Genomic DNA, 26,260 nt, shown 5'->3' with positions numbered 1-26,260 from the left:
AAAACAAATATACCCAACAAAATTATCATTCAAGACGAGGGCAGGATCTAGAATACATATTTGTGAATGAGAACTCTGCAAGATAAAGGGGGTAAAAACACAGTTTATTTAATCAGAAACATAAAGTTCAAATTCACTAGTAACTATCATCATCATTAGTCGTTGTGCTCATTACTGAGCGTCGTGACCTCATAACTCCATCATTTCCTTGTTGCAACCTTGACAAGATGTCTCCATCCCGAGCGGTTTTCACATTTCGTTAATATGACCTGAAGTGGTAGCCCAGTGATCTTCTTCACCTGATCTATCCATCTGCTTGCTGTTCTTCCTCGTGGTCTACTGCCTTCAATTTTGCCGTGTAAAATTACCTTTTCGAAGTTCTCTCCATCTCGTCTTAAAATATGGCCAAGGAACTGGAGGTAACGTTCACTCACACGGGAAGATAGGCGTTTCTTGATGCAGAGTTCGTCCAGAATGGAAACATTAGTTCTTTTTTCTGTCCAGGATACACGTAGCATTCTCCGCCAACACCACATCTCAAAGGCATCAATGCGCTTTTTGTCTTTAGCATTCACGGTCCAGGTCTCACAGCCGTACAAAAAGACGGAGAACACTAGTGATTCTACCAAGCGCATCTTCGTGGCTTTTGATATTGCCCGGTTCTGCCAGATCTTAGTAAGTTTAACCATTGCAGCACGACCTAAGACAATACGTCTTTTTACCTCTTTATCACAGCTTCCCGTGTCATTGAAGACAGACCCCAAGTATACAAATTCCTTAACTATCATATACAGGTCCTTTAGGTATCCCGTAAGTTGGATTTCACCTTGCCGATCAACTACCATTAGTTTGGTCTTTTTTATGTTTATCTCTAGACCATACTGAAGACTAGTGTTCTTCACCCTTGTAAGCAAGTCATGATGTTCTTCTTCACTACCAGCGATGAGGGAAGTGTCATCTGCAAAGCGCAGGTTATTAATTTTTCTGCCACCAATCGAAATTCCACCATTCCAGCCATTGAGAGCTCTTTTGATGACACACACTGCATAGATGTTGTAGAGTTGAGGTGATAATATACAACCTTGCCTTACTCCATTTGTCACATTGAAAATGCCTGAGAGATCACCATCCACCTTTATGGTTGCTGCGTGGTTTTTATACAGGATTTTCAGTAACGATATTAAGTGCAGTGGAACCCCAAATTCCTTTAGCACCTGCCACAACTTGTCCTGCATAACACAATCAACGGCCTTTTTTGTAGTCCAGGAAGTAAATAAAGGCAGGGACACAAAACTTGCGACATTTCTCAATTATCTGTCTCATGTTCAGGATAGACTCTCGTGTTACATTACCTGCAACAAAGCCTGCTTGTTCTGCGGATATCTGAGGTTGCAGGAATGGTTTTAGGCGTTGATTTATTATGTAGAGCAGAACTTTGCTTGGATGGGATATTAATGCGATAGTACGATAATTGGAACAATCCTTTATAGACCCCTTTTTGTGAAGAGGGATTAGTATTGATGTTGTCCAGTCCTTGGGCCATTCACCAGTTTTCCACACCATATTACATACCAAATGTAAAACATGCATGCCCTCCTCCCCCATCACTTTCAGCATTTCTCCCAAAATACCATCCATACCTGGGGCTTTGTTGTTCTTCAAATGATTGACAGCATTCACAATTTCAGTTAATAAAATATCAGGTTCTTCTTCATACCTCAAAGAAATTTCCTGTTCGTCAGAATTATTTCCTTTGCAATACAGCATTTCACAGTATTGTTTCCACCTCTCTATTGCTTTGTTCTTATCAGTAATGAGGTTGCCATCTTCATCTTCACCCATGTGCGTGGTTTGAACTCATGGGTAATGCTGTTGACTTTTTTTAAAAGATCACGTGTTTGATTCAGCCTATGATGTTGGTCTATTTCATCACAAATACTGGTGAGATACCGTGTCTTGTAACTATACCCCAATGAAAACTCCAAATTATATATTACAAAGAAATTTACAATATAAAATTCGACACCAAAGGTCGTTCAAAGCATACAGGTCAAGAACCCGGGCATATAAAGTTCAATAACTTCGGAAACATCAAATCAACCTATTTGTAACAGAGTTTGAGATAAGTCAACTGCGATTAGCCTGTAGGCTGTGATTAAAAACCGTCTCTTACATGAATATATAATGATCAATTCAATGTTGGCCTGATTATACTAATTCCGAATTTGTCAGATATAAACATATTTAAAAAACACTTTCCTTGGGGCTGGCCCTGAATTTAACCCTCCAAAAGCACTGCTTCTAATACACTGTATTCAGATCGTGGGCATAAGACAGAGGTTTGGAAACCTCGGGATCTAACTGCAGCCAACGGGCTGTAAAATGCTAACCAACACAAATAATCAATAACAATATCACACACATAAGACACATATAAACAATGAACACAAATAAACCACACCTGAAATGGAAAAACATAAATGTCACCCTTGCTGCATCAGAGTGAGCGGGAATCGTTCTGAAGATCTGCGATGTTCTCGTAACAGGCTATGTCACAATACACCGGGCTGTTCTTGGCTACATGTTTTTAAAGCAGGTGATGAGCTGGCTGGCAAGGGAAAAGTTACAATCTTTGCCTGCGTGGTTCAAGCAACCGTCTCTGGCCTACTACCCTTGCAAGTAACGGGACTATGTGTAAACCTTCACTCGAGGCCTTCAGCGGGAGACACAAATTCCTCACTCTGTACCTGGCAAGCAAACTTACTGAACGGAAAGAAATCCTGGCTTATAGGCCATCAAATATATCATTCATTATAACATCTGGTCTGGCATACACACTCTCACAAACCAGGTAAAACTCATTAAGTCAGCCACAATACTATCTCCAATGCTAGGCCTCAACACAATAATCATGGCTCATCACGGCCTCGTATTCAGTAGTCCCCAATTCAGTTCTGGAACATAGTCAGGGTTTGCCTGCCACTTTCTGTAAATTACCCTCACTAAATTCAACTATGTGGATAGCCCTCTGCACACGTCATCAGCTGAAAAACATGCAATAATACTACTTCATGCATAGCCTGTCTATAGATTAATTCTATTCATCTGTAAGTTCCCACTGGATCCTCAGGAGGTTCAGTGCCCTCCAATTTGCACAGGTGATTTTCACGACTGGGTTATAGTATGCATCCAGTCCCAGATATTATTTACTGAGTAAATGAAAACAAACAAATGCCACTGTGGCTTACATTACAATTCTTCTTCATCATCATCATCATCACTGGCACGACAGCCCTTTGTGGGCCTTGGCCTTCTGAAGAAGTTTTCCCCATCAGGCCGGCTATTTCTTCTTCAGATTTCGTAACGAGAGTTTTTTACAGATTGGGTTGTCAGCCCAGAACCAACCCCCAGCAATCCTGGAGGGCCAATGTTTTCTTTCGGGGTTGTCTCCCTTAGCTGGTAGGTCCCCATTTTGAAGTGTTGGGAACTCACTTTTTTGCCCTTACATGACTTAAAGATAAAAATTTCATAATGTTCCGTATTGAAATGTATCACAATGAAATTGAAATAATAAATAAGGTAGTTCAGCCTATTCAATACAAATAAATATGAAATGTGGTATTACATTCCTATTTAATTAAAAGTGGAAGCGGTACCGGTTTCGACCCTAATCTGGGTCATCATCAGCCAAATAAAATGCAAAAAAAAACAATGCATAGGTAAATAAGAAATTAAAGAGTAAGTCTTTCACAAAAACAGTTGAAGAGGCAAAATATTTTAATGGGGATTGGCACTGTGCAATTTTAAATCGTAAAATCTAGAAGAAGTAGAAAGTTAGTCAATTATAAGAAGTAAGGCGCGATCTTCTGAATATATATATGAAATATCATGAAAATCATGCTAAAATGTACAGTTGTTACATGAGTGCCTTCTATCTCCTCAAAAATTCCTAGTTCAAATTTTTGTTAGTCGTTCATGGTCTTATAAATACAGATGACTACTTTAACTGCCATCACCAAGTAAGTTGGTCATTCAGTTAGGGGTGCGCAGCTGTGAGCTTGCATTCGGAAGATGGTGGGTTCGACCCCACTGTCGGCAGCCCTGAAGATGGTTTTCCGTGGTTTCCCATTTTCACACACACTGTACCTTAATTAAGGCCACAGCCACTTCCTTCCCACTCCCAGCCTGTTCCTATCCCATCATTGCCATAAGACCTATCTATGTTGGTGCAACGTAAAGCCAGTTGTAGAAAAGAACAAGGCCATGTGTTTTGTATGGAATTATTTTCTTCCTTTTGTGAGAAAACAAATCAGAATTGTAGGTATTACAATATAAGAGAGAGAGAGAGTGAGTGCATTATATTGGTACATTTTTGCCATATATGAACAACTTGAATTTATAGGAAATGAATTTCCAAATATATTTTATGTTCCAGGTGTGATATGGTGCAGCGGTTTTGTCCTGTGACAATCCAGCCTCAGTGTCGAACAGTTACTAAATTTTCTTTACAAAAGGGAAAGCGTAAGGCTGTTAAGACTGTATTGAAAAGGTTTTATAGATTAAATTGGTAAGTATTGGTTATTTGCTTATCATCATCATCATCATCATCATCATCATCATCTTAACAAACATAATGTATGTGTTGTAATCGATCAGTTTCATGTCCGTATTGATACTTGGTATTTACAATCACACAGAATGGGTACCGTCCACCTGATGATTGTAATGTATGTGTATAGGCCTAATGTGTATCTGGAAACACTCATGAGCAATTGAATTAGAGATAGCTCCTGTAGTGGGGAAATTGCACTGTACTTGGCCCAGCAAATGTAATAGGAGGGCATGGAATGTAATACCAAGGATGCCAGACCTTGTACAGTTAAGTAACAGTTAAGTACAGGTTGGGTAAGACATGTGAAGCGCACTTGACCACGACCAGATTGCTGACGCCAGACGTATAGGCTTTCCAAGGGCCACTATAAGGTAATTTCGGGTCAGATGCCGCTCCGATACAGACGCCGCATACGCTGTAGCTAAAGGTTCCCATCATTACAGCTGGATGGCAATAAGTATCGTTTTTCAGTTGTCTGCGAGTGTGACAAAACTTGCTCGTACATTATGCCAATTATAGCCGATATCTTGAGGCGAGTACATGTTTCTTCCTGACAAAGTTTTTCCGTGTGTTAATTTATTGTATATTAAGTTGGTTTCAAATGTTTAAATCAGCCGTTTTTAGTACAGTAGAAGTCAGAAGCATAACTGTAGTTGAAAGTAAGCTAATTTTGGGCCATGATAGCCTTGAGATACGACAACAGGAGTGTAACTAATTGGCTAAACAGAAAACACTACATGAATGAATAGTCACTAGGATAAGGTATAAATAATGAAACTAGACGCCACCTGCAAACACTTTACAGGAATAATTGACTCAAAGAGCATGACATAACTCCCTCCCCCAAGGCAACGGTCATCAGGCTGACGATGCTCCAAACTTCCTATATAACCTTACCTGTCTACCCCTGAAATTGAATTTAGGTAACATGCCAGGTTTTCCCTCCATAAATAAAAGTTATCATACGCTTAACTATTAAATTTACTGAGAATTAAAGTTTATCAAAAGTCTAATATTACTTACAATAAACAATTACAACTCCATCTTGTCCACTCACAAACAACTTAATATTTACACTGTACATACATATCTCATGTGGTATACCTTATAATAGATTCAGCACATATAATTTACACTCAAAATATTAATTAGGAAGGGCAAGATGCCTCAACTCATGTTATGATTTAAAACCAGTTATTTGCTAAGTGCATCCCTAACCTAACACAACGCTCACTTCTTAAATCTTGACTTCTGAGCCTTTCAATTTGCCACCATCTATAGGTTGGTTGGTTAATCCAAAACATCACCACACAAGAAATACTGCACCAATTCCACTCATCTTTATCCAGACTGCAGACTGCTTAGCCTATTGCTGACAATTCAGAAGTAGGCTACGAGATCTTCGTCCTATTTTGACCTCGTATATACACTGAAAAAAAAGCACCATCATAATTTCAGAATACCAAGTAATGTCACTGTATGAGGTATTAACATAAGGCACCTCAACATACTAGGTGATATCAAATCAAATCTTAGCTACGTACAATGCCAAATCAAGTGTCTGCGAAGAAAATATCAAATTACATGAAACGAAGAGAACTGCAGCCAAACAAGTATGAATGAAAACTGTTCACACACTGAGTCCATACTGGTTACTAAATCTGACTGCACATCAGACAATGTGAAAGAATAATGACCCCAGTTCCGTTCTCGAGTAAGTTTTTAAAAGTTCTCTCCACAATAAATAGTCAACAAGCATGTGGTATTCTTCCAAGAATACGCAGGTAATGAACAATTGGGTTATAACTTATTTCATCAAGTTGTAATTAGTAGTTCTGTGAACCACATACATATTACCAAATACAGTAGAGACAATACACGACACTTACGGATTTCGCCTTGCTAACATGGGAGACAATTCGACGGTGGCGCTCCTAGTGACTTGACCTGAACAAATCGCGCTAAATTCAAATATCAATGGAAATGTATATACGGAAATGGATAAATAAATTACGTCTAGAAAGAAAGTGGTATTGAGATATTAACTTTGAAGTTGCTAAAGCAATTCTGGATAAATGAATGAAGAATTATTTAAAAGGTTATTATTTAAAGACTGAAATTAGACACATAAACAAGGTGTGAAATGGACTGCTGTGAAATGGCTTGATCTTTCATTTATGCATTACTTTTTTTTAGCTTTAGCATACCTGCCTGAAATCTTACGGTTGGATTTGTCTTTTTCCTCATTTAAAAACATTGTATCATTACATTAAGACATTTGTCAATAAAAATATCGGCACATTCCTTACACATATGATGCAATGAATTAACATTTAATAGCTGGACAATTTTCTCTTAACATGAAGCCTACTAACAGAAAGAAAATCTATAAAATCCCGGCTTTAATCTGAGAAGAGGGATAAAAGAAAGAAAAGTTTGAAAATGTTGTCGATAGTGATGCTTTGAGGAATATTTACGTACAATTAGAGTAAAAATGTAACATACCCTTGGCTGTATAGTCGAGGATTTTTAAAGTCGCTGGCCTGGAAATGATCTGAACAGATCTTATAATTCTTATATAAGCGTAACGTCCCTTCTTTCTTGTACACTTTATCCAAATCGCTTCTGTGGCATTTCAAAACCCACAGATCACACCTACAACACATCGGTATTGAAGGTTAACTGCTGCACTATAGAATAAAATATGCGTATTATATTTTAAGCCCGTTAAAACATGGGTCGAGCAGGTCAGAAGATTATGAAGTACTATAAAAATCTCTGTCACTGGAAGAATATATATGCAAACACAATATTACTTACATGTTCTTGTCACGAGGGAACCTGAAGAACGACGGCGCATTTTTCTCTACTTCGTAATTACTGCAGCCAAACACAGCACATACCTTTCCCCTCATGTTGAGAGGAGATATCAAGGAAAGACACACGCTACTATTTAATTATGTCAACTTCACACAAAAATGCACATGCTCTTATGACAGAATCAGTACCGTTCAGGTCTATCCGCTAGAGTGAGCTCCAATAGCTGTCCCTCGATATCTCGCTCAGTGTCATGTATTGTCTCTACTGTATTTGATATTACCTCCACACTGCACATTTAAAGGCTGCCCACAATGAGCATTTCCTCAGCGAGGGAAAACCGATAGTCTTATAAAACATCCCCGTACATCATCTCTCACCAACCACTCACTAGGAATGTCCATTAATGAGCAAAGCACTCTTAACTCCATAATTGTGCAGTAATAAAGCTCCCGTAAAAATGCTCGTGCAGCACCCACTTCGCGGTATCAGTTGTCGTCAACAGTAACCTCAATAGCAATAATCAGCAACTGTAACAGTCCTGCACAATAATACCCGATAATAGCAATAAACTCGTAGCACGCACACACATATACAGACTCGCTCCATGCAGCACAGCGTCCAACAAAATCCACATGTTGCAACACTTTAAACCAACTGTCTTTATCGATATAGTAGCTGTTTTTCTGGTTGCATAAGCTTTACTGCTATGCCATGTGCAGATTCATACACAAATTTAGGTTACACCAATATAAAGAAGCATAGATACATAATTCCCTACAACCAAATTCTTCTTAGAATATGATGTTCTTATATCTTAATTCAAAACTCACAAGATATCTACCACTTTATATTAAAATTATTTCTATGAAAACTTCGTAACCTAAAAATTGCGAATCATACATTCATGCAGTTACAGGAGGGTGTGGCGTCTCTACCTGATAATTGGGAGAGTTGTCGCACAACACTCCGGCTGAGATGCCTCATTGCTATCAGATTCTAAAAGCGATCTGGAAACATTCAGTACTATTCAGAGTGTACCGGTATTTTATTTGAATATTTTATCATCTCACGATTCTTAACATACATAATTTATTTTTATTGCTTTCATTGGTAACTATTTTCTTATATAAAATTATATTATTTTCAGAAATAAAAATTTACAACATGCCTGCTCAGTATAAAAGTAAGGGCACTGTTGAAAGACGTCAGTGGACAGAAGAAAATTTAAGAGAGGCTGTTAAAAGACTGAAAGCAAAAGAAATAGTGATCAGGGAGTCAGAATGATACTATAGAATTCCGGAACAAACACTGAAACTTAGAATGCAGTCAGGAAATCTGGAAAAAGGCTCTCTGGATCCAGCAGGTATAGCTACTTCAATAATCACCGAAGTCAAATTTATATTCAAAAAAGGATGACTGGATCCATTGTTTGAGTTACAACCAGTGGCTGCATGAGTCTTGCTCCACATATAACGACTGTTGCAGGAAAATTGCTAGAGAACCAAGTTTTAAGAAACAGTAAAAACTTGTAAGAGGATAAACATCAGTTTTTAATTCAAGAATCCTGCCTTAGACATGTTTTCAAATTACTGTGTCAGGACAGAATTATATTCATTATAATTTTGATGTTTCCTTTATATAACACAGTGAAGAATCCATTGCACATGCACATTCATAGTAAATTAAAATATGATTAATTTAATGTTGTAAATTATTAGATAGATTCTTTTACTATTGAATGATTATGTTATCTATAATTATAAAAGGAAGTGTCTGTCTGTCTGTGTGTCTGTGCGCGATGCACAGCAAAATCTACAGCACGCAGAGATCTGAAATTTTGAACATAGGTAGATGGAAAGGGGTCCTAATGCACCTCGAAGCCGGAATTTTCATTTTCGCTTTCGTTGGTGAGTTATGAACGAAAAACCATCGGAAAACGTGCATTGGGATATGACAATCCAACGTGCTGTCACCGAGATTAACTGCATAGAATCGCTGTCGCTAGGCAGCGTACATAAGATAGGTAGAGAACACAATATTCAAGGAGCCATTTTACGTCCAGGACATAGGAAGCCGTTTTTGGTCTTACATGGTGTGAGGGCATATGACGGTGTTGATGATGATTCGTCCGTCAGATCGGGACGCAAAGTCTTGAGCTATTCGAGAGGAGTCAACTATGTGCCGGCACCAGGTTTCATCCTTTTCATTCTTACTATCATATAAAAACTCGCTCTCTCTGTTGAATCTCTGTTTAAAATTTTAAGACACCTTGGACTACACCCCAAATTAATAAACATGATAAAATTGACTCTCACCAATACCAAGTCAAAAGTGAAGTTTAGGGGTGAAACATCAGAGACATTTGAAATTAAAACTGGACTACGGCAGGGAGATGGGCTCTCACCACTATTATTTAACTGTGCTCTAGAAATGGTAATGAGGGAATGGTTTAGAAAATGTCCCCCCAAAATAAAGATTGGCCGAAAAATCAAAACAAATTGCCTGGGTTTTGCTGACGATTTAGCATTACTAGCAGTGGACATAAAAGAAGCAAAAACCCAGATATCAGAACTTCAAAACATTGCAAATAAAATTGGCCTCAAAATATCATTTGAAAAAACAGAAATTATGCCCCAAAAACCAACACAGCTAAAAGAAGTCACCATAAATGGTAATAAAATCAAAATAGTAACTCAGTTTAAATATCTTGGAGAAGTAATAACACATAACTTAAATGAAAAAATCTCAATCCAAGTAAGAACAAATAGATTAGCTAAAGCACAAAAATTAACATGGGATATCTACAAAAAGAAATGTCTATCAATAAATACAAAAATAAAACACTACAACACAGTTATAAAACCGGAAGCTACATATGCAGCAGAAACACTCTTTTACCTGAATAAACAATCAAAGACTGACAGACTTCAGAAAATTGAAAGGAGAATTGGAAGAACCTGTATCAACAAAAAATATCAGAAAGATGGACAGTGGCGGTTAATACCTAACAAAGTCGTGTACAAAGAGCTAGAACCCATTACAGATACTATGCGTAAGAGGAGACTGGGATTCTTAGGACATATCATGAGGATGCAGGACTCGAGACTTCTGAAACAACTAGTACAACACAATCTCGTCTCAAAAAATACCACAACAGGATGTAAATGGATCAGAGAAGTAAGAGAGGATCTGAAGGAAATAGGCCTTACAACAGAAGACACCAAAAATAAGATAAAATTGAATACAAAACTCAAGAATACAAACCTCCGCTTTACCCTTACACAAAACAAACCAACAACACGCACATTTTCAACTGAGGAAAGGGCACGAAGATCGGAGCGTCTGAAGAAGTACTGGGAGGACCGCAAAGCCCGAACAATCCCTTCAAAGAGACCTGAACGACGGACTGACTAAAGTGATCCTATGTGGTCATAAAAGAAGAAGAAGAAGAAGAAGAAGAAAAACTCGCTACGAAGATTCGTCTCACTTCATACCCAAACCTCGTAGAGAAAGGGGACAAGGGTTGGACACGTATACATTTACAGGAAAGATATATGGCACAAGATAGACGATTGTAATAAACAAGGAATAATACATATATCTGTCAAGATGCAATTTTAAATCCATGGAATAGGAAGCCATTTTCCTTCAGTCCATGATGTCTGTCTGTCTGTCTGTCTGTCTGTCTGTCTGTCTGTCTGTCTGTCTGTCTGTCTGTCTGTCTGTCTGTCTGTCTGTCTGTCTGTCTGTCTGTCTGTCTGTCTGTCTGTCTGTCTGTCTGTGTTCATGTGTGCGATGCCCAGTCAAATCCACGGCAAACAAAGATCTAAAATGTTTGTCATAGGTGGGCACAGGTTTGCACCTCCTAAGACGCATGGTTGTGTCTAAGAGCAATTCTTGCACCAAGACATGAAGCTGTCAACGTCATCAACAAGCAACACTCGCAAGAATTATCTGGTTCTCTATAAATTTAAAAGTCTATTGACATGACATGTCATACAGCAACTACACCACAGAGATTTTGAACAATTTGGAGTCACCTGGAGTACCCTCGAACATCTTGGGGTGGACGATTGTGGCACCATTTATCCTTCTCAGGAATATGAATCCTTCCCTCTGCAATGAACACGGCTCTGAAGCTGACGACGAATATTATTGAAGCCACCATCATGACTAAGCATGCCGCGGGCGAAGTAGTATTCCTCGGACTGTAAGTCCATTGAGTAGGAAGCCATTTTTGGTCCACGACACGAGGAGCCATCAGCCCGTAATATTCGGAAGTGTTTGTGTGTACGTGTGCGAAGCCCAGTCAAATGTACGACACACAGAGATCTAAAATTTTGACATAGGACAATCGCTTGAAGTTGTAGGAGTCCATCTTCGAAAACGATGTTTTTGCCATTGTTAGCTCTACGTAGATTGTTCAAGAGTTCGAAAGGCAAACACAATACAGTATACATCTTACCTCCAAATGGAAGGACATTAATATAGTTTATTCGGAAGCTCTAAGGAAACAATATATTTTGTATTATATAACATGGTCTTTTACATGGTTTTAATATTATTTGTACCATCCATCAACCCAGTATCTTAAGCATTGAAAGTAACAATATAATAATAATAAAATAATGTATTTCATGCAATTTACGTCAAAAAGATGTGAGTTAATAAATATAATGTTTTAATTTGCTTTTAAATAAAGAGTTTGGAACATCTAACGGTTGAATTAATAAATGCGGGCAAAGCCGCGGGCCACGCTATTATGGATATAATTGTCTTGTAGTACGTTTTAATGTTCACTTATATTAAAGTTGAAGAAATTTGCTTAAATTTGATTTTGTCATTAATTATTTTACTTGCGGCATCTCTCCCGAGCAAAGTCAGCCTCTGTACCGGGTTCCGGGGAGAGATGCCACTGATGCAACAATTTCTTTGTTCTCTCCTTTCGCCCATTTATTTTCAATTACCAATATTTTGTTGATTTCTTATCAAATGTACATGTTTTCAAATTATGCTCAATGAATTTGTAACAGTTTTTAGAATAAAAATACCAAAATGTAACAAAAGACATAAAAAGTGCGGCAACTCTACCAGAATTACTGTATGAAGAGTGTACCGTATACATGAATTTGAATTAAACCACTGCTGCCAGGTTCAGCTGTTATGGTGTAAGACGCATTGATGACAGGGTCATCATCGGCTAGTTCAGATCATAAGAGTGGATAGACAGGCCATAGTACAGCAAATCACTCATCAGTTCAATGCTGGACAACAACGATACCATCCAAATCTATCTCCTTGTCATGGAGTACAGAAGCAAGCATCCCACGAGGGTACCTCTGCTCAGCACCCATCACAAGGCACGATGATTGACATGGGCAAAGGAATACAGCCATTGGACACTCAAAGCATAGAGAAAGGTCGCAAGGAGAGATGAGTCGAGGTACCTGTTAGTGCACACCAATGGCCGGATACGAGTACAGTAGGTCATCAACTACACGATGCAATGGATCCCTCTGCCAGCAGGGTACAGTTCAGGCTGGTAGTGGTATCCTCAAATGGAGACTATTCAACTGGAATGAAATGTCTCCCCTGGTACAACTGACAATATCCTTCACTGGCAAATGGTACTGGAACCTGCTGACAGGTCATGTTCATCTCTTTGCCTCCAGTACCCTGCAGACGACCTGTATCTATAGCAAAACATTGCTCCAGCCAGTCGCTCCCGAATTGTGGCTGACTAACTTGTTGAGCACTCCATGTATGTGAAGATGCTTCTCAGGACCCCGAGAAGCCCTGATCTCAATCCAGTCGAACAGTCTTGGGTGCCGTTGAGAGGGATTTGCATGACCTGGACATTGCTCTGACCAATCTTGGTGGATTATGGGAGTTTGTGCACTGATCATCGATCAGTGTGGCTCCCCCAACGCTTCTGGTGCCTTGTGGAGTCCATACCTTGCCGCTTTGCTGCCGTCATCAAAGTAAAAGGAGATGGTACACGTTTCTAACCAGGTATCTCTAAATCAGTTACAGTTAAACCTCGTTAAGATGTTTCTGCAAGGGACAAGTGAAAAGAACGTATTAAGCGAGAAAATGTACTAATGAATACAGGAATAAAAACTATCCAATAGGGGTGTGGAAACACTAGATTCTATTTTTTCCAACATAATGGAATTTTATGTCATATATCCACAGGTACAGTGAAAAAATGCTATGAGAAGAGAGTATTAAAAGGTATGAAAAACACAAGAGAACAAATGTAAAAAGTTATTTCGCTGGGGATTATAAAATAATAGTGCACTGAAAAGTGTAAAAATCAAATAAAAACAAAAAAATATGAAAACATTTGAATGGGTCCCATAACAATATCAAAGTAGTAGTGCAGATCACACTCTCTAAAACAAATGTTAGTAGAAGCCTTTTATTTCGGACTAGTTGGTTATTAAGCATTATTTTTTCTGGTCGCACACTTAGACAGTGAATTAGAGGTTACACACGACCATGTGCGACTGCAACAGAATGACTTTGGCCCCCATTTGTAATCAAACAAAACTTCGACCAATCAAGACCGATTTGAATATCGAGTCGAAACTGGAATTTGCAAGTTTCAACATTCACGCCAACTCTGAGCGCTTAAAGATGTGGATGCCAGACGACTTGCTGACACTCTTTAATTTTGTCTTCATTAGTAAGGAATTTCACAACTTTTTCTGTATCCATAATTAGACACTCACAAGACAAATATGTGCCACGCTGGTCAACTTCACATGATTATGTTCCAGATGTAGGCTATCGCGCAACAAATATTTGCTACCCTTCACTGTACAACTAAACACGAAATACAGTACTTTTCTAACTTCTGAATGTAATGTGAAATACAAGCACAGGGAGGCTTGTGTTGTTCTGCAGTTTCACTGCTAACTGGCAAGCAAAACTGAGCACTTATGAGACTAATGGCTTACTTCCCAAAGGTGCAATTTTCCGCTATCACGCAACTGCGCCGGGGGCTCTTACCCGAGTTGGAAGTCACGTTCCTTCCACAAGGGTTGACAAACAACAATTTCGGGGCTAGGAAAAATGTGATCGTACTAAGCGGTAATAGCAAAAATTTGTGACGTGATAAGTGAGGTATTTTTATATAGATTTAATATGATGAGTACCGGGACTTCCAATTTACGACGTGCTAGGTGGGAAAACGTGTTAATGAGGAACGCACTAACGAGGTATCACTGTATTCATGAAGTCATGAAGAAAGATAGGAACATTAAAAAGACAACATAACAAGAAAAGCACAATGACAGATGAGTCGGAGAAGAGGGAGAAATAGAATGAAAACACAAAAGGACAGAGACGATTTCCACATTTTCACACACTGACTTCTTCAGATAGATTGGTTCTCTCATCATCAATCCCTTTTCTTCTACATCCTACCTCTTCCCATACTGACCCTGTAATCATAAAAAATTCCAACCCCACGTTAAGTAAATTTTTGTATTTACGGCAACATTTACGCCAAGTTATAGCTTATTTATTTACCTACTAGCAAGATACCCATGTTTCGCTACGGTATTATAATAAAATTTATAATTGAATGCTTAACGTTTTATATATAATCTGCCGAAATTCGCGATCTAACTCGTTTTCTGAGAGAATCCACCAAAATACGTGATCTGACTCGTTTTCTGAGAAATTACGGTAAAGTTCTTCCCATTTTCAATCTTTCTTTCCAGCAATCGATTTCGTACTTCTCGGCAAGATTCCGGTATTCCACCCGGTCAGTTGGGTCCCTAAATCTTTGCCATCTTTCCACATAAGCATTTTTAATATGGATCAAATCCTTAGGAGATCCGGCGTGGTGTCGTCTCGGGTGCCTTGGTGGTACTGAACCCGCGGCCGGACTGCAGTCGTAGTCATTACCCGACCAGGACCCGTTTCCAGCGTGGTCCGCACATTTTGACGACGGTCCAGAACATTATTATTATTATTATTATTATTATTATTATTACTGATGGTCTGGAACCCACAGTAAAATGCAAGACCGCTACTTGGCGGTAAATTACATATGCTGCCATTGTCATTGCTGACAATGTGACCAGCACCTTTGTCCCGCGTAGGCAAGTGCGCGAGATTTCTGGTGACATAAATTATATACTTCCGTGCATTATTAACCTTATTATAGAGGTGAACAATTGCACGGTCAATGTCATTTCTATCGTTTACTTCAAATGTGTTTACATTTTTATTTATATGCCAGGAGAATCTACTGTAATCTAACTTTATGTTCTCCAAAGGAAAAAATGGTTCTTGAAAACGAACCCAGGAAAGATTAAAAGTGATCAGTTTATGATCAGAATAAGTACATTATAAACAGTAAAAAAAATTGGCTTCAACTGCTTTTTTCACTCCACTGCCGTTAAGTTGATTTACCACCCCCCCCCCCCCAAAAAAAAAGAAGGCGTGTTTCCTTATGTTTAAAGGAGATTCCAAATACCAATGTTCACGTCTGTTACCTTCAGTTCTGAGATATAAGTATCCCCATAAAAAGAATTAATTTTTTTCAATTCCTTTCCCCCTCCCCCCCCCCCCTTAAGTGAATTTTCCATTAAAAATACTTGTTTCTTTAATAGTAAAGGATCTTCTAAGTACCACTTATCACGACTCTAAAATCTTCAGTTTTTGAGTTATGTGTCCTCATAAAAGGAATTCAACACCTTTTCACTCCCGCCCTCCAAGATGATTTCCCCCCAAACCACTTTTTTCTTTGGTTTTAAAGGAGATCCAAATACCAATTTTCACGTCTGTAACATCTTTATTTTTTATTAGATGTACTGTAAGTATCCTCATACAATTAATTCAATTAATTTTTCAATTCTTCGTTAGATTTTCTGAGAATACGTGTTTCCTTAATTTTAAAGGAGACTCCAAATACCAATTTTCACGTCTGCAAAATCGTTTGTTTTTGAGATAATAGTATCATCATACAAATAATTCAACTAATTTTTCAATTTCTCTCCCCCCTTTAGGTAGAGATCCGTAAACAAAAAATACGTATTCCTTTATTTTTAAAGGAGATTCCAAATACCAAATTTCACATCTGTAACATCTTCAGCTTTTGAGATATCAGTATCCTGATTAAAAGAATTCAACCCCATTTTCAGTCACTTTTACCCCTCCACCCAAGTGGTTTTCCAGAAAACAAAAAATACATGTTTCTTTATTTTTAGTAGAGATAAAAAATACTATTTTTCACTTCGGTAACATGTTAAGTTTTTGAGATATCCTGTAGAAATGCTCATTTTAAAATGTCACCCCCTTTTTAGTTTCCCTTAAGTGGAGTTTCCAAAAACAAATCACCCATGTTTCTTTACTTTTACAGGAGATTCCAAATACCAATTTTTACGTCTGTAAAATTTTTTGTTTCTTAGATATACTGTAGATATAGTCTTTCTAAAAATTCACCCCACCAGGCTGAGTGGCTCAGACGGTTGAGGCGCTTACTTTCTGACCCCAACTTGGCAGGTTCAATCCTGGCTCAGTCCGGTGGTATTTGAAGGTGCTGGCACGTAAAAGAACTCCTGCGGGACTAAATTCCGGCACCTCGTCGTCTCCAAAAACCGTAAAAGTAGTTAGTGGGACGTAAAGCAAATAACATTAATTATTTAAAAATTCACCCCAATTTGTCTCTCCTGTTTAACCCCCATTAATTGGATTTTCTAAAAGCAAAGAAATACGTGTTTATTTTTAAAGGAGGTCCCAAGTACCAATTTTCAGGTTTGTAATATGTTCAGTTTCTGAGATATAAGTATCCTCATTAAAGGCATTCAATCCCTTTTTTCACCCTTCCTATTAGGATTTTCCAAAAACAAAAAAAAGATGTGTTTCTTTATTTTTAAAGGAGATTCTAAATACCAATTTTTACATCTGTAAACTTTAAAAGTTTTGAGATATGGATACACTCATTTTAAAAATTCACCCCCTTTTCACCCCCCTATTAATTGGATTTTCCAAAAAAAAAAATACATGTTTCTTTATTTCTAAAGGAGATCCCAAATACCAATTTTCAGGTCTGTAATATCTTCAGTTTCTGAGAAATAAATATCCTCATTAAAGGCATTCAACCCATTTTTCACCCCTCCTATTGGGATTTCCGAAAACAAAATAATTTGTGTTCATTTTTAAAGGAGATTCTAAACACCAATTTTTACATCTGTAAACTCTCAAAGTTTTGAGATATAGATACACTCATTTTAAAAATTCACCCCCTTTTCACCCCCCTATTAATAATTAGATTTTCCAAAAACAAAAAAAATATGTGTTTCTTTATTTTTAGAGGAGATCCTAAATACCAATTTTCAGATCTGCACTATCTTCAGTTTCTGAGATATAAGTATTCTCATTAAAGGCATTCAACCCCTTTTTCACCCCTCCTATTGGGATTTTCTGAAAACAAAAAATACGTGTTTCCTTATTTTTAAAGAAAATTCTAAACTCCAATTTTTACATGTGTAAACTTTTAAAGTTTTGAAATATAGATACACTCATTTTAATATTTCACCCCCCCCCCCCCTTTTCACCCCCTTAGCAATGGAATATCCAAAAATCCTCTCTTAGCGAGCACCTACATGTTAATACGAATGTATCCCCAAAATGTCATTTCTTTATGTCGAGTAGTTGATTCCCATAGGGAGCCTCAAATATTTGTTCCGAATGAGTACATTCATAATACCAATATAGTTGGTGCATTAATGGACATTATAAATTTTCCAGCTAACTCATTCCTGGTTGTCAGAGTTTCACCCCAGTGTGCTAAGTTGGGCTCATCAGTTGGTAAATAGCACACCTACCAAGACGCATGGCTAGTGCATACCGTGGAGGCCACTGTGTAGGCTACTTGGAGCCACCGGCAGTGCCAAAGCACGCGACTTTATCTCATTTTCAAAAATTGATGCCTGCCTGGGCATCAGATGATAAAGCTGTTGATTCCCATAGGGAACCTGAAATAATTGTTCCGAATAAGTAAATTTATAATACCAATATAGTTCTTGCTATTTGCTTTCCGTTGCACCGACACAGATAGGTTTTATGGCGACGATGGCTGAAACTATTGCACATACTCTACAGTGTGATGACGTACTGTATGTATGCAACATGACCTAATAGGTTGAAAGTTGATTTCAGTTACAATGTGGTCGTGAAAATTCAATATTTATTGACTTGACCGACAATGGGCAACTTGCACGCACTCTACATTTTGTTGGTAGTAGTGCCAAACCTACAGCTTAGATCCTTTCCAACAGAACAAATACTACCTAGGCCACCATAGCTCAATGGTAGAGCAACAGTCGCAAAATCGGTAGGTTGCGGGTTCAGACCCCACTGGTGTCCTGTTGGCCATTGTTGTTCTGTACTTAAAATCTCTTCAACACGTACCTTATGTATGTAACACAACTTAAGGTTCATATTGTTTGCATCTGGCTCGTTTTACAGGTTAATTCAGGGCACCCACAAGGAATTAATAGTGGTGCTCATTATTTCTGCTGGTTTTTAGGCCGTAACTACACATTTCGCTGTATTACCAATGGTTTAGGGAGAGGGATTGATGTATTTCAGAATGTAGCAAATGCGGCATAATGCATAAAACCAAATTGTAAGGGCTGGTGAACCACGCAGTATAAGTTATAACTGTGAATAACAACCCTTGGGGATGGAATTTCAGTTTAATCTCCAAAGATGTAACCACTGATTTAAGCACTGTTCCTAAGCAGAGTGACGGGTTATGTTTTTACTCTGGGCCCAGTCATTCTCTATGTATGGTGACGCCCAACAGCACGTCTCTCTAGCATGATGTTTAGTATTTGCACTTTTTGCCTTCTTTGGATTTGGTTTTTCCATTAATTGTAGAATGTTTTGAAGTGTGTTGTCTGTACCAAAGATAACAGTATGGTGTTTGTATTCTTTTCGGTACCGTACCTTAGGTCTCTTATTATTTTCAGTACTATACTTGAGGTTATTCGTAGCTTATTTTGGTTACAGTATTTTAAGTACCAATAATTTCATATTCGTTGAGATATGGAGGAAATTGTATTGAAGAGCAGATTGCTCGCTGATCTCCGTGTTGCTCCTATGCAGGATGACGGGTGATACTTATTCCAGGCCCTGTAGTTCTGTATGTATGGTGTTGCCGAATGGCACATGGAGGTGAGGGACAGGTTGTACACCTTGTCATGAATAGGTGGGAGAAGTAAGGTATGCATACACTTATCTCAGATGATTGGAGCTGCTTAAGTGCATTACGCAGAGGTTATGAGTAAACATGGTTGTTTTGGCTCCACTTGCGAGGTGCAGGCAGCTGCAGAGGAGCACCCAGATTACAAGTTCAAGGTGTACACTAACAGAGCATTATGGTTAAAAAATAATTAAACAGAGCATGGGTCGTGTCTTTTGGGGGAGGAACTTGTATAAAGAGGTTGATGTTCACTGGAAACCCACGTGGCAGACATTTTGATGTGTATGAGGAACCGAGTGAACAAACTTACGATGTCCTTGAAGCTGCTTCCACTCCTCTTCCACTTACACAGAGGGGCAGGTCCAAGAAAGTGAGACCAGGCCTGAAGATAAACAGAAAACATAGGAGGCCTACTCAAAAGGCTTCTTCAAATGTTACTAAACATTTGAAAGAAGTTCTGGGAGATTTTGAAACTGAAGAGAAAGGAGACTCAAGGACTTGAGGAGGAGGAGGAACAAAACGAGAACTGGAAGTGAAATCCAAGAAGAAAGAGAGAAGAGATTGAAGTACTTAAGACAGAAAAGGAAAACAAAAAATGAAAAATTGGAAATTGGAAACTTCTGGAAGACCATGTGGCAAACATTTTGGCGTGTATGATGAGCCAATTGAACAAGCCTCCAGTATTTCTCAACTTCCTTTTGTTCTTTTTCCTGTCAGGCAGGGAGACAGGCCTGAAGGAAACCAGCAAAAATAGTAGGCCTACTGAAGAAGCCTGTTGAATGTTGCTAAAAGGCTGAAAGAACGTTTGAGAGATTGTGAAACTGAGGAAAAAAGAGAAAAGAGACTCAAGGACTCGAGGAGGGAGAGGAACAAAAAGAGAAGAAGTGAAACGCAAGAAGAAAAGGAGATGAGAGTGAAGAACTTAAGAGAGAGGAAGGTGAGAGAGAAGGACTTAAGAGAGAGAAAGATAAGGAGATATGAAAATGAAGAGGTAAGAAAGAGAAGATTGGAGAATTTAAGACAGCGAAATACAAACAGAATAGAGAATGAAACTAAAGAGGAAAGAGAGAAAAGAATGGAAAATTTAAGGGTGTGAAGAAAATAGAGGATGAAAGTGAACAGGAAAGAGAGGAGAACAATTTAATGGTGTGAAGAAAAATAGAAGATGAAAGTGAAGAGGAAGGAAAGAAAATAATGTAAAATTTAGAATTTAAGGGTGGCCTTTTGAGTCCAACTCGGCAGGTTCAATTCTGGCTTAGTTCGGTGGTATTTGAAGGTGGTCGAATACATCACCTAAAAGAATACATCGCATAAAAGAACTCCTGTGAGACAAAATTCTGGCACCTTGATTTCTCTGAAAACTGTTAAAATAGTGGGACGTAAAAACCAATAACATTATTATTAAGGGTGTGTAGTAACAAAAGTATAGAGGATGAAAGTGAAGAGGTAGGAGCATAAAGGTTGGAGGCATTAAGGATTAAATGACAAAAATTAGTCTAGAAGGATTTTGAGCAACAGAATCGCTTACGAACTTCAAAGGACAGTATTGAAAACTTGACACTTGTGGAGAGTTAAGAAAGTTTCATGTTTCCTGTATGACACCGACCCAGCTGTTGTAATTGGCAGAATGACAGTAGTCTGTCGGTACTGTCAAGTTCTTAAGTGGCATAATCAGCCCCTTCGAACCTGCTGCCTTAATGGGAAAATATATTTGGAGAAAATCCATGAGCCACCAGAACCTCTTGACTGGTGCTCATCCTCACTCCGAAGACTTCCTTGACAACACCAGAAAATATAACTCTGCTTTCCAAATGACCTTATTCGGCACTCAGAATCATTCATCACAGAAAATTCATGCCAACATTCAAAGTACATCTACCACCTTATTGGATCTCCTTTACCTCCTGATGACAAAACAAAATCCAAATTTGAACAGATGTATTTTACAGGTGATGATGAGACAAACTTGCGTTGTTAAAACAACCCATCTCTCAACCCCAGTGTGGTGAAATGTTTGCACACTATGTTTCACAGTAACAACACATATATCAGTAGTTTCAAAAACACTCTGGGAAACAACCTGTCTAGGGATTTGTTAGTTATCATTCATGCAGGCGGATTTCCTCACCATTCTCACAGAGAACATTTCAACCCTACATGCAACAAAGTAGTAGTGTTAATACTAGGGCAGGAGTTTGAATGGAGGGTATTACTTAAAGCCAAGTACTGCTAAACAGTTTCCAGCAGTAGGAAAATCATTGCCATTATAATGGGAACTCGACTGTGACTGGCAGTAGGAAAAGAGATTTGCCATTATAATGAAAAACTTCCCAACTGCATTGTGACTGGCAGTAGGAAGGGGACCTGCTGTTATAATCAGAGCTCCCCTGATATCTGTGAGACCCAAACCTCAGGGTAACTTGCTCGGTCCTAACTTGATTAAGATTGGCAGTAGGCAATGGGTCCTGCCGTTATAATGAAATTATTCAACTCAATAGTACCTGACTGTAGGCAAAAGGGCCTGCAATTGTAATCAAAACTTGACAGTGACTAACAGTTGAAAAGATGATCTTCCATTATAATGAGAAATCTCCAAGTCAACTGTGACTGGCAGTAGGCCAGGGAGCCTGTCATTATAACGAAAACACCCCAACTTTTGAGACTGGCGGTAGGCAAGGGCCTAACGTGATAATGAAAACATCTTAACTCGATTATTTTACAATTTGCTTTACTTTGCACTGACACAAATAGGTTTTATGGCGATGATGGGATGGGAAAGAGCTAGGAATAGACAGGAAGCAACTGTGGCGTTATGTACAACTCCAGGATTTTCCTAGTATGAAAATGGGAAACCAAGGAAAACCATCTTCAGGGCTGCCAACAGTGGAGTTCAAACCCACTTTCTCCCAAATGCAAGCTGATAGCTACGTGACACAATCCACGGGGCCACTTGCTTGGTCCTAACTCGATTATGATTGGCAGTACGCAAGTGGATGTGCCATTATAATGGACACTCCCCAACTGCATTGTGACTGGCAGTAGCAAACAGGAGCCTGCTATTATAACAAAAACTCCCCAACTTGACTGTGACTGGCATTATGAAAAGGGGCTTGCCATGGTAATGAAAAATACCCAACTTGCAGTAGGCAAGAGGGGTCCTGTCATTATAACGAGAACTCCCCAACTCAACTCCGATTGGCAGAAGAAAAGGGTGCCTGGCATTATAATGAAAACACCCCAGCTCTATTATAACTGAGAGTAGGAAGGATGTTCTTCCATTATAATGTGAACTCCCCAAGTTGAGGCCTACTATTATAATGAAAACTCCCAATTCTATTTTGGCCAGCAGTAGGAAAGGGGGTCTTCCATTATAATGAAAAATTCCCAGCTTGACTGTGACTTGCCGTAGGAAAGGGAGCCTGCAATTATAATGAAAACTCCCCAACATGATCTTGACCGGAGTAGGTAAGTGGGCCTGCCATTATGGCAATAACTCCCCAACTCGGTTGTATTAGCAGTAGGCAAGGGGACCTGTCACTATAATTAAAACTTCCAAATTTGCCTGTTACTGGCAGTAGGAAAGGGCACCTACCATTATGATCAAAACTCCCCAACCCAGACTTTACATGAGAAAAAATGTATGGTGCCTTCCCATAGTGTTTTTTTGAATGATGCTAACAGACGTGCAATTCAATAAAATCTTACTCACAATGTATGCAGTAATTTACAAAAAAAGTATTCTTAATACAATGTAGAATTTCATAGCAAAGCACAGGTACATTAACGATTATTATTATTATTATTATTATTATTATTATTATTATTATTATTATTATTATTATTATTATTATTATTATTATTAACTTTATTGGCCACATTGGATCACTTGAGTCTTCCATGTACAGTTTTTCTTTGAAGGTTGTACTGTGCGATTCTTATCTGCCCAGTACTTCTTCATTCGTTCTGATCGCAGTGTTCTTAATTCATCTGAAACCTTCACAGGCCTTCTGCTGAAAATTTGTGATTCTTAACACATTCACGCCCGTATCCGAGTTATTGCCTATAGCGCTTGACCATGCTGTGGACCGTATCCGAGTTAGCCCGGATAAGCGCAACCTTGAACTGGAGCCGTTCCTACGCAGCTGGAATCTATTTTGGTCACAAATGTGTGCGAGAGAGATGAATGCCTCTACTAATCAGAAACCACATGGCCACGGCGATTTTCCCTCCCACTATACTCTTTTTGTTTTGTTTCTGAAGGTTGCCTAGCGCTGGGCCAAGTAGGTGCGTAGTTGGTTTGTGATTGCACAAGCATGTGTATAATCGCGTTCTTAAGTGTAACCATGGCGTGTAGGGACAATATAAATTAAGCACAGTTTTTTAGCTGCTTGAAAATTATCTTGGCCAGGGGTATACAGTCTATATGGACAATTATTACAATAGCGTTGGAATCGCAAAACAATTACGGAAACACCAGGCGATTCTCAAACGGGGAGAAAAAGTGAACCTGACATACAAGTACAGTCACCTGTCTCCGACATATCAGCTCCAAGTCAATGTCCCGCGATTTTGCCGCCAAAAGGGCACTGGCCAAGGATCCACCATTTAAGTTAGATGGGACGAGAAAAGAGCATATTCTCCTGAAGTTTCCACCATCAAATAAAGTCAAGTTCCCCCCAAGAAGGTGCAAAGTGTGCTTCAAAAATAAAATTATTAGTGAAACATGCTATTTTTGTGGAAAGTGTAGTGTTCCCATTCACCCAGGAAAGTACACCCTACAGAGATACTAGAGGACTTCATTAAGGTATATGGAAAATTTTGTTTCCATATCTTGTTTAGTTTAGAACTTATTGTGAAAAGAATCCGTTGTTGTTTGCTCTGCCACTAACAGCTGGAATAACTAGGCCAGCCCTTTAAATAGCCAGCTCAGATGATGGGCGTGAATGTGTTAAGAAGGGTGGTATTTTTATTCCTGTTCTCTGCATCTGTAATTTCGAGTCCAACTGCTTTGAAATCCTTTTGAATTTCTTTTATCCTGTGCTCTCCTGTCTTCTTTCCCAGACTTCTCACCACTAGTTGTCGTAAAATCCTGTTTTCTAGTAATCGTAAGATGTGAAAAAATAAGAGATTCCTTTCTTCTTCATCATGCTGGTAACTGGGTCAATCTCTCGACAGACAGTTTCATTGGGGAGGATTCTCCAGGCTTCTTCAACCTACCATAGTACTTTTTATTTGTACAAGTTCTGTGATAATTCAGCATTCAGTTTTGAGGAGCTGATCAGTTCTTTCATTTTTAATTTGGAACAAGGTTTCGCAAGCATAAGTGGGTTTGGGCAAAGTTACAGTTTTGTAGTGTTAGATCTTAGTGTTTGTTGACAAGCATTTTTTGTTGTAAGTTGACCAGGTTAGAAATTGTGCTGTTTTCATTTTGTTGGTTCTATTTATCCATGTTGCTTTTTTGCTTAAGTTGTGCATAATGATTTCTCCAAGGTATTTTAATTGTAGGACTATGTTAATATTTGATCATTTATGATGACTTCATTTATGTTAAGGGGTTTCATTGGCATGATCTCAGTTTTCTCAAAGGATATTTGTAATCCCATTTTTAATGCAATTTTCTTGAGACTGGTGATCTGAGCACGGACTTCTTCCATGTCAAGGACTAAGAGCGCTAAATCATCTGCAAACCCTAGGCAGTTTGTTCTGATTGAGGGTTTTACTCTAATTTTGATTTTAGGTGGGTTTTCTTTTTGCCAAATTTTCATGAAAAAATAATGAAATTATGAAAAAAATTCATAATTTTAACTGTATCAGTATGGATTTATATGATGAAGTTTGTAAATTGTAATAAATTTTCATGGTGTAATCTAGAGCCACATTGAAAAGCAGCAAGGATAATTCATCACCTTGTCTGAGGCCTGTATTTATTGTAAAAGCATTTGACATTTCTCGCCTGAATTTTACTATTGAAATTGTGCTGGTTAAAGTTAGTTCAATAATTTTTGTTAATTTAGGATGAAAGCCTGACGATTTTTAAAAGAGTGGGTCTGTGTATACTATTATAAGCTGTTTTGAAATCTATGAATGAAATAAGCAGCTGTTTATTTCTGTATTTGTAATATTCCATTATTAGTTTCACCTGAGAATTTGGTCTGGGCAACTTCCGTATGGGCGTAATCCTACTTGGTATTCTCCAAGTTGTGGTTCCAGAATGTTTTTTATCCTATTATAAATTATGCGGGAGAAAATTTTGTAGGTGGAGTCCAAAAGGGTTATTCCTCTGTAATTGTCTGGATTAGTTTTCTCTCCTATTTTGACTAATGGATGGATTATGCCTCAGGTTCAATGTTTTGGGATTTTCTCTCTGTGATCCACATTTTGACTAGATGCTGATGTAGATTTATGATTGCTGGTTTCCCTGCGTTTTCCCAGATTTCTGCAAAGACTAGTTCTTCACCACATGCCTTATAATTCTTTAGTTCCTTAATTGCGAATTCTACCTCATTGATAGTTGGAGGATCTATTAGATCTGGGGTGGTTAAAATGGGTGTGTCAGTATTTACTTCCAACATTTCCAGTGGGTCATTGCAATTTGAATTTTG

The 26,260-nt window shown here is 38.4% G+C and overlaps 1 protein-coding gene across 1 annotated transcript in view; it reads left to right on the top strand.

Annotated features, from left to right (window-relative positions):
• Positions 1-26,260, top strand: part of mRpL35 (mitochondrial ribosomal protein L35) — an 81,011-nt gene that overhangs the window by 44,599 nt on the left and 10,152 nt on the right. Inside the window, exon 3 of the mRNA XM_067143175.2 lies at positions 4,436-4,567. Within this exon, the coding sequence (XP_066999276.2) occupies positions 4,436-4,567 (132 nt within the window). The remainder of the gene's footprint in view (positions 1-4,435; positions 4,568-26,260) is intronic.

This window comes from Anabrus simplex, chromosome 3 (genome assembly GCF_040414725.1).
Source record: "Anabrus simplex isolate iqAnaSimp1 chromosome 3, ASM4041472v1, whole genome shotgun sequence".
NCBI lineage: Eukaryota > Metazoa > Arthropoda > Insecta > Orthoptera > Tettigoniidae > Anabrus > Anabrus simplex.
This window is presented reverse-complemented; position numbering and strand designations above follow the sequence as displayed.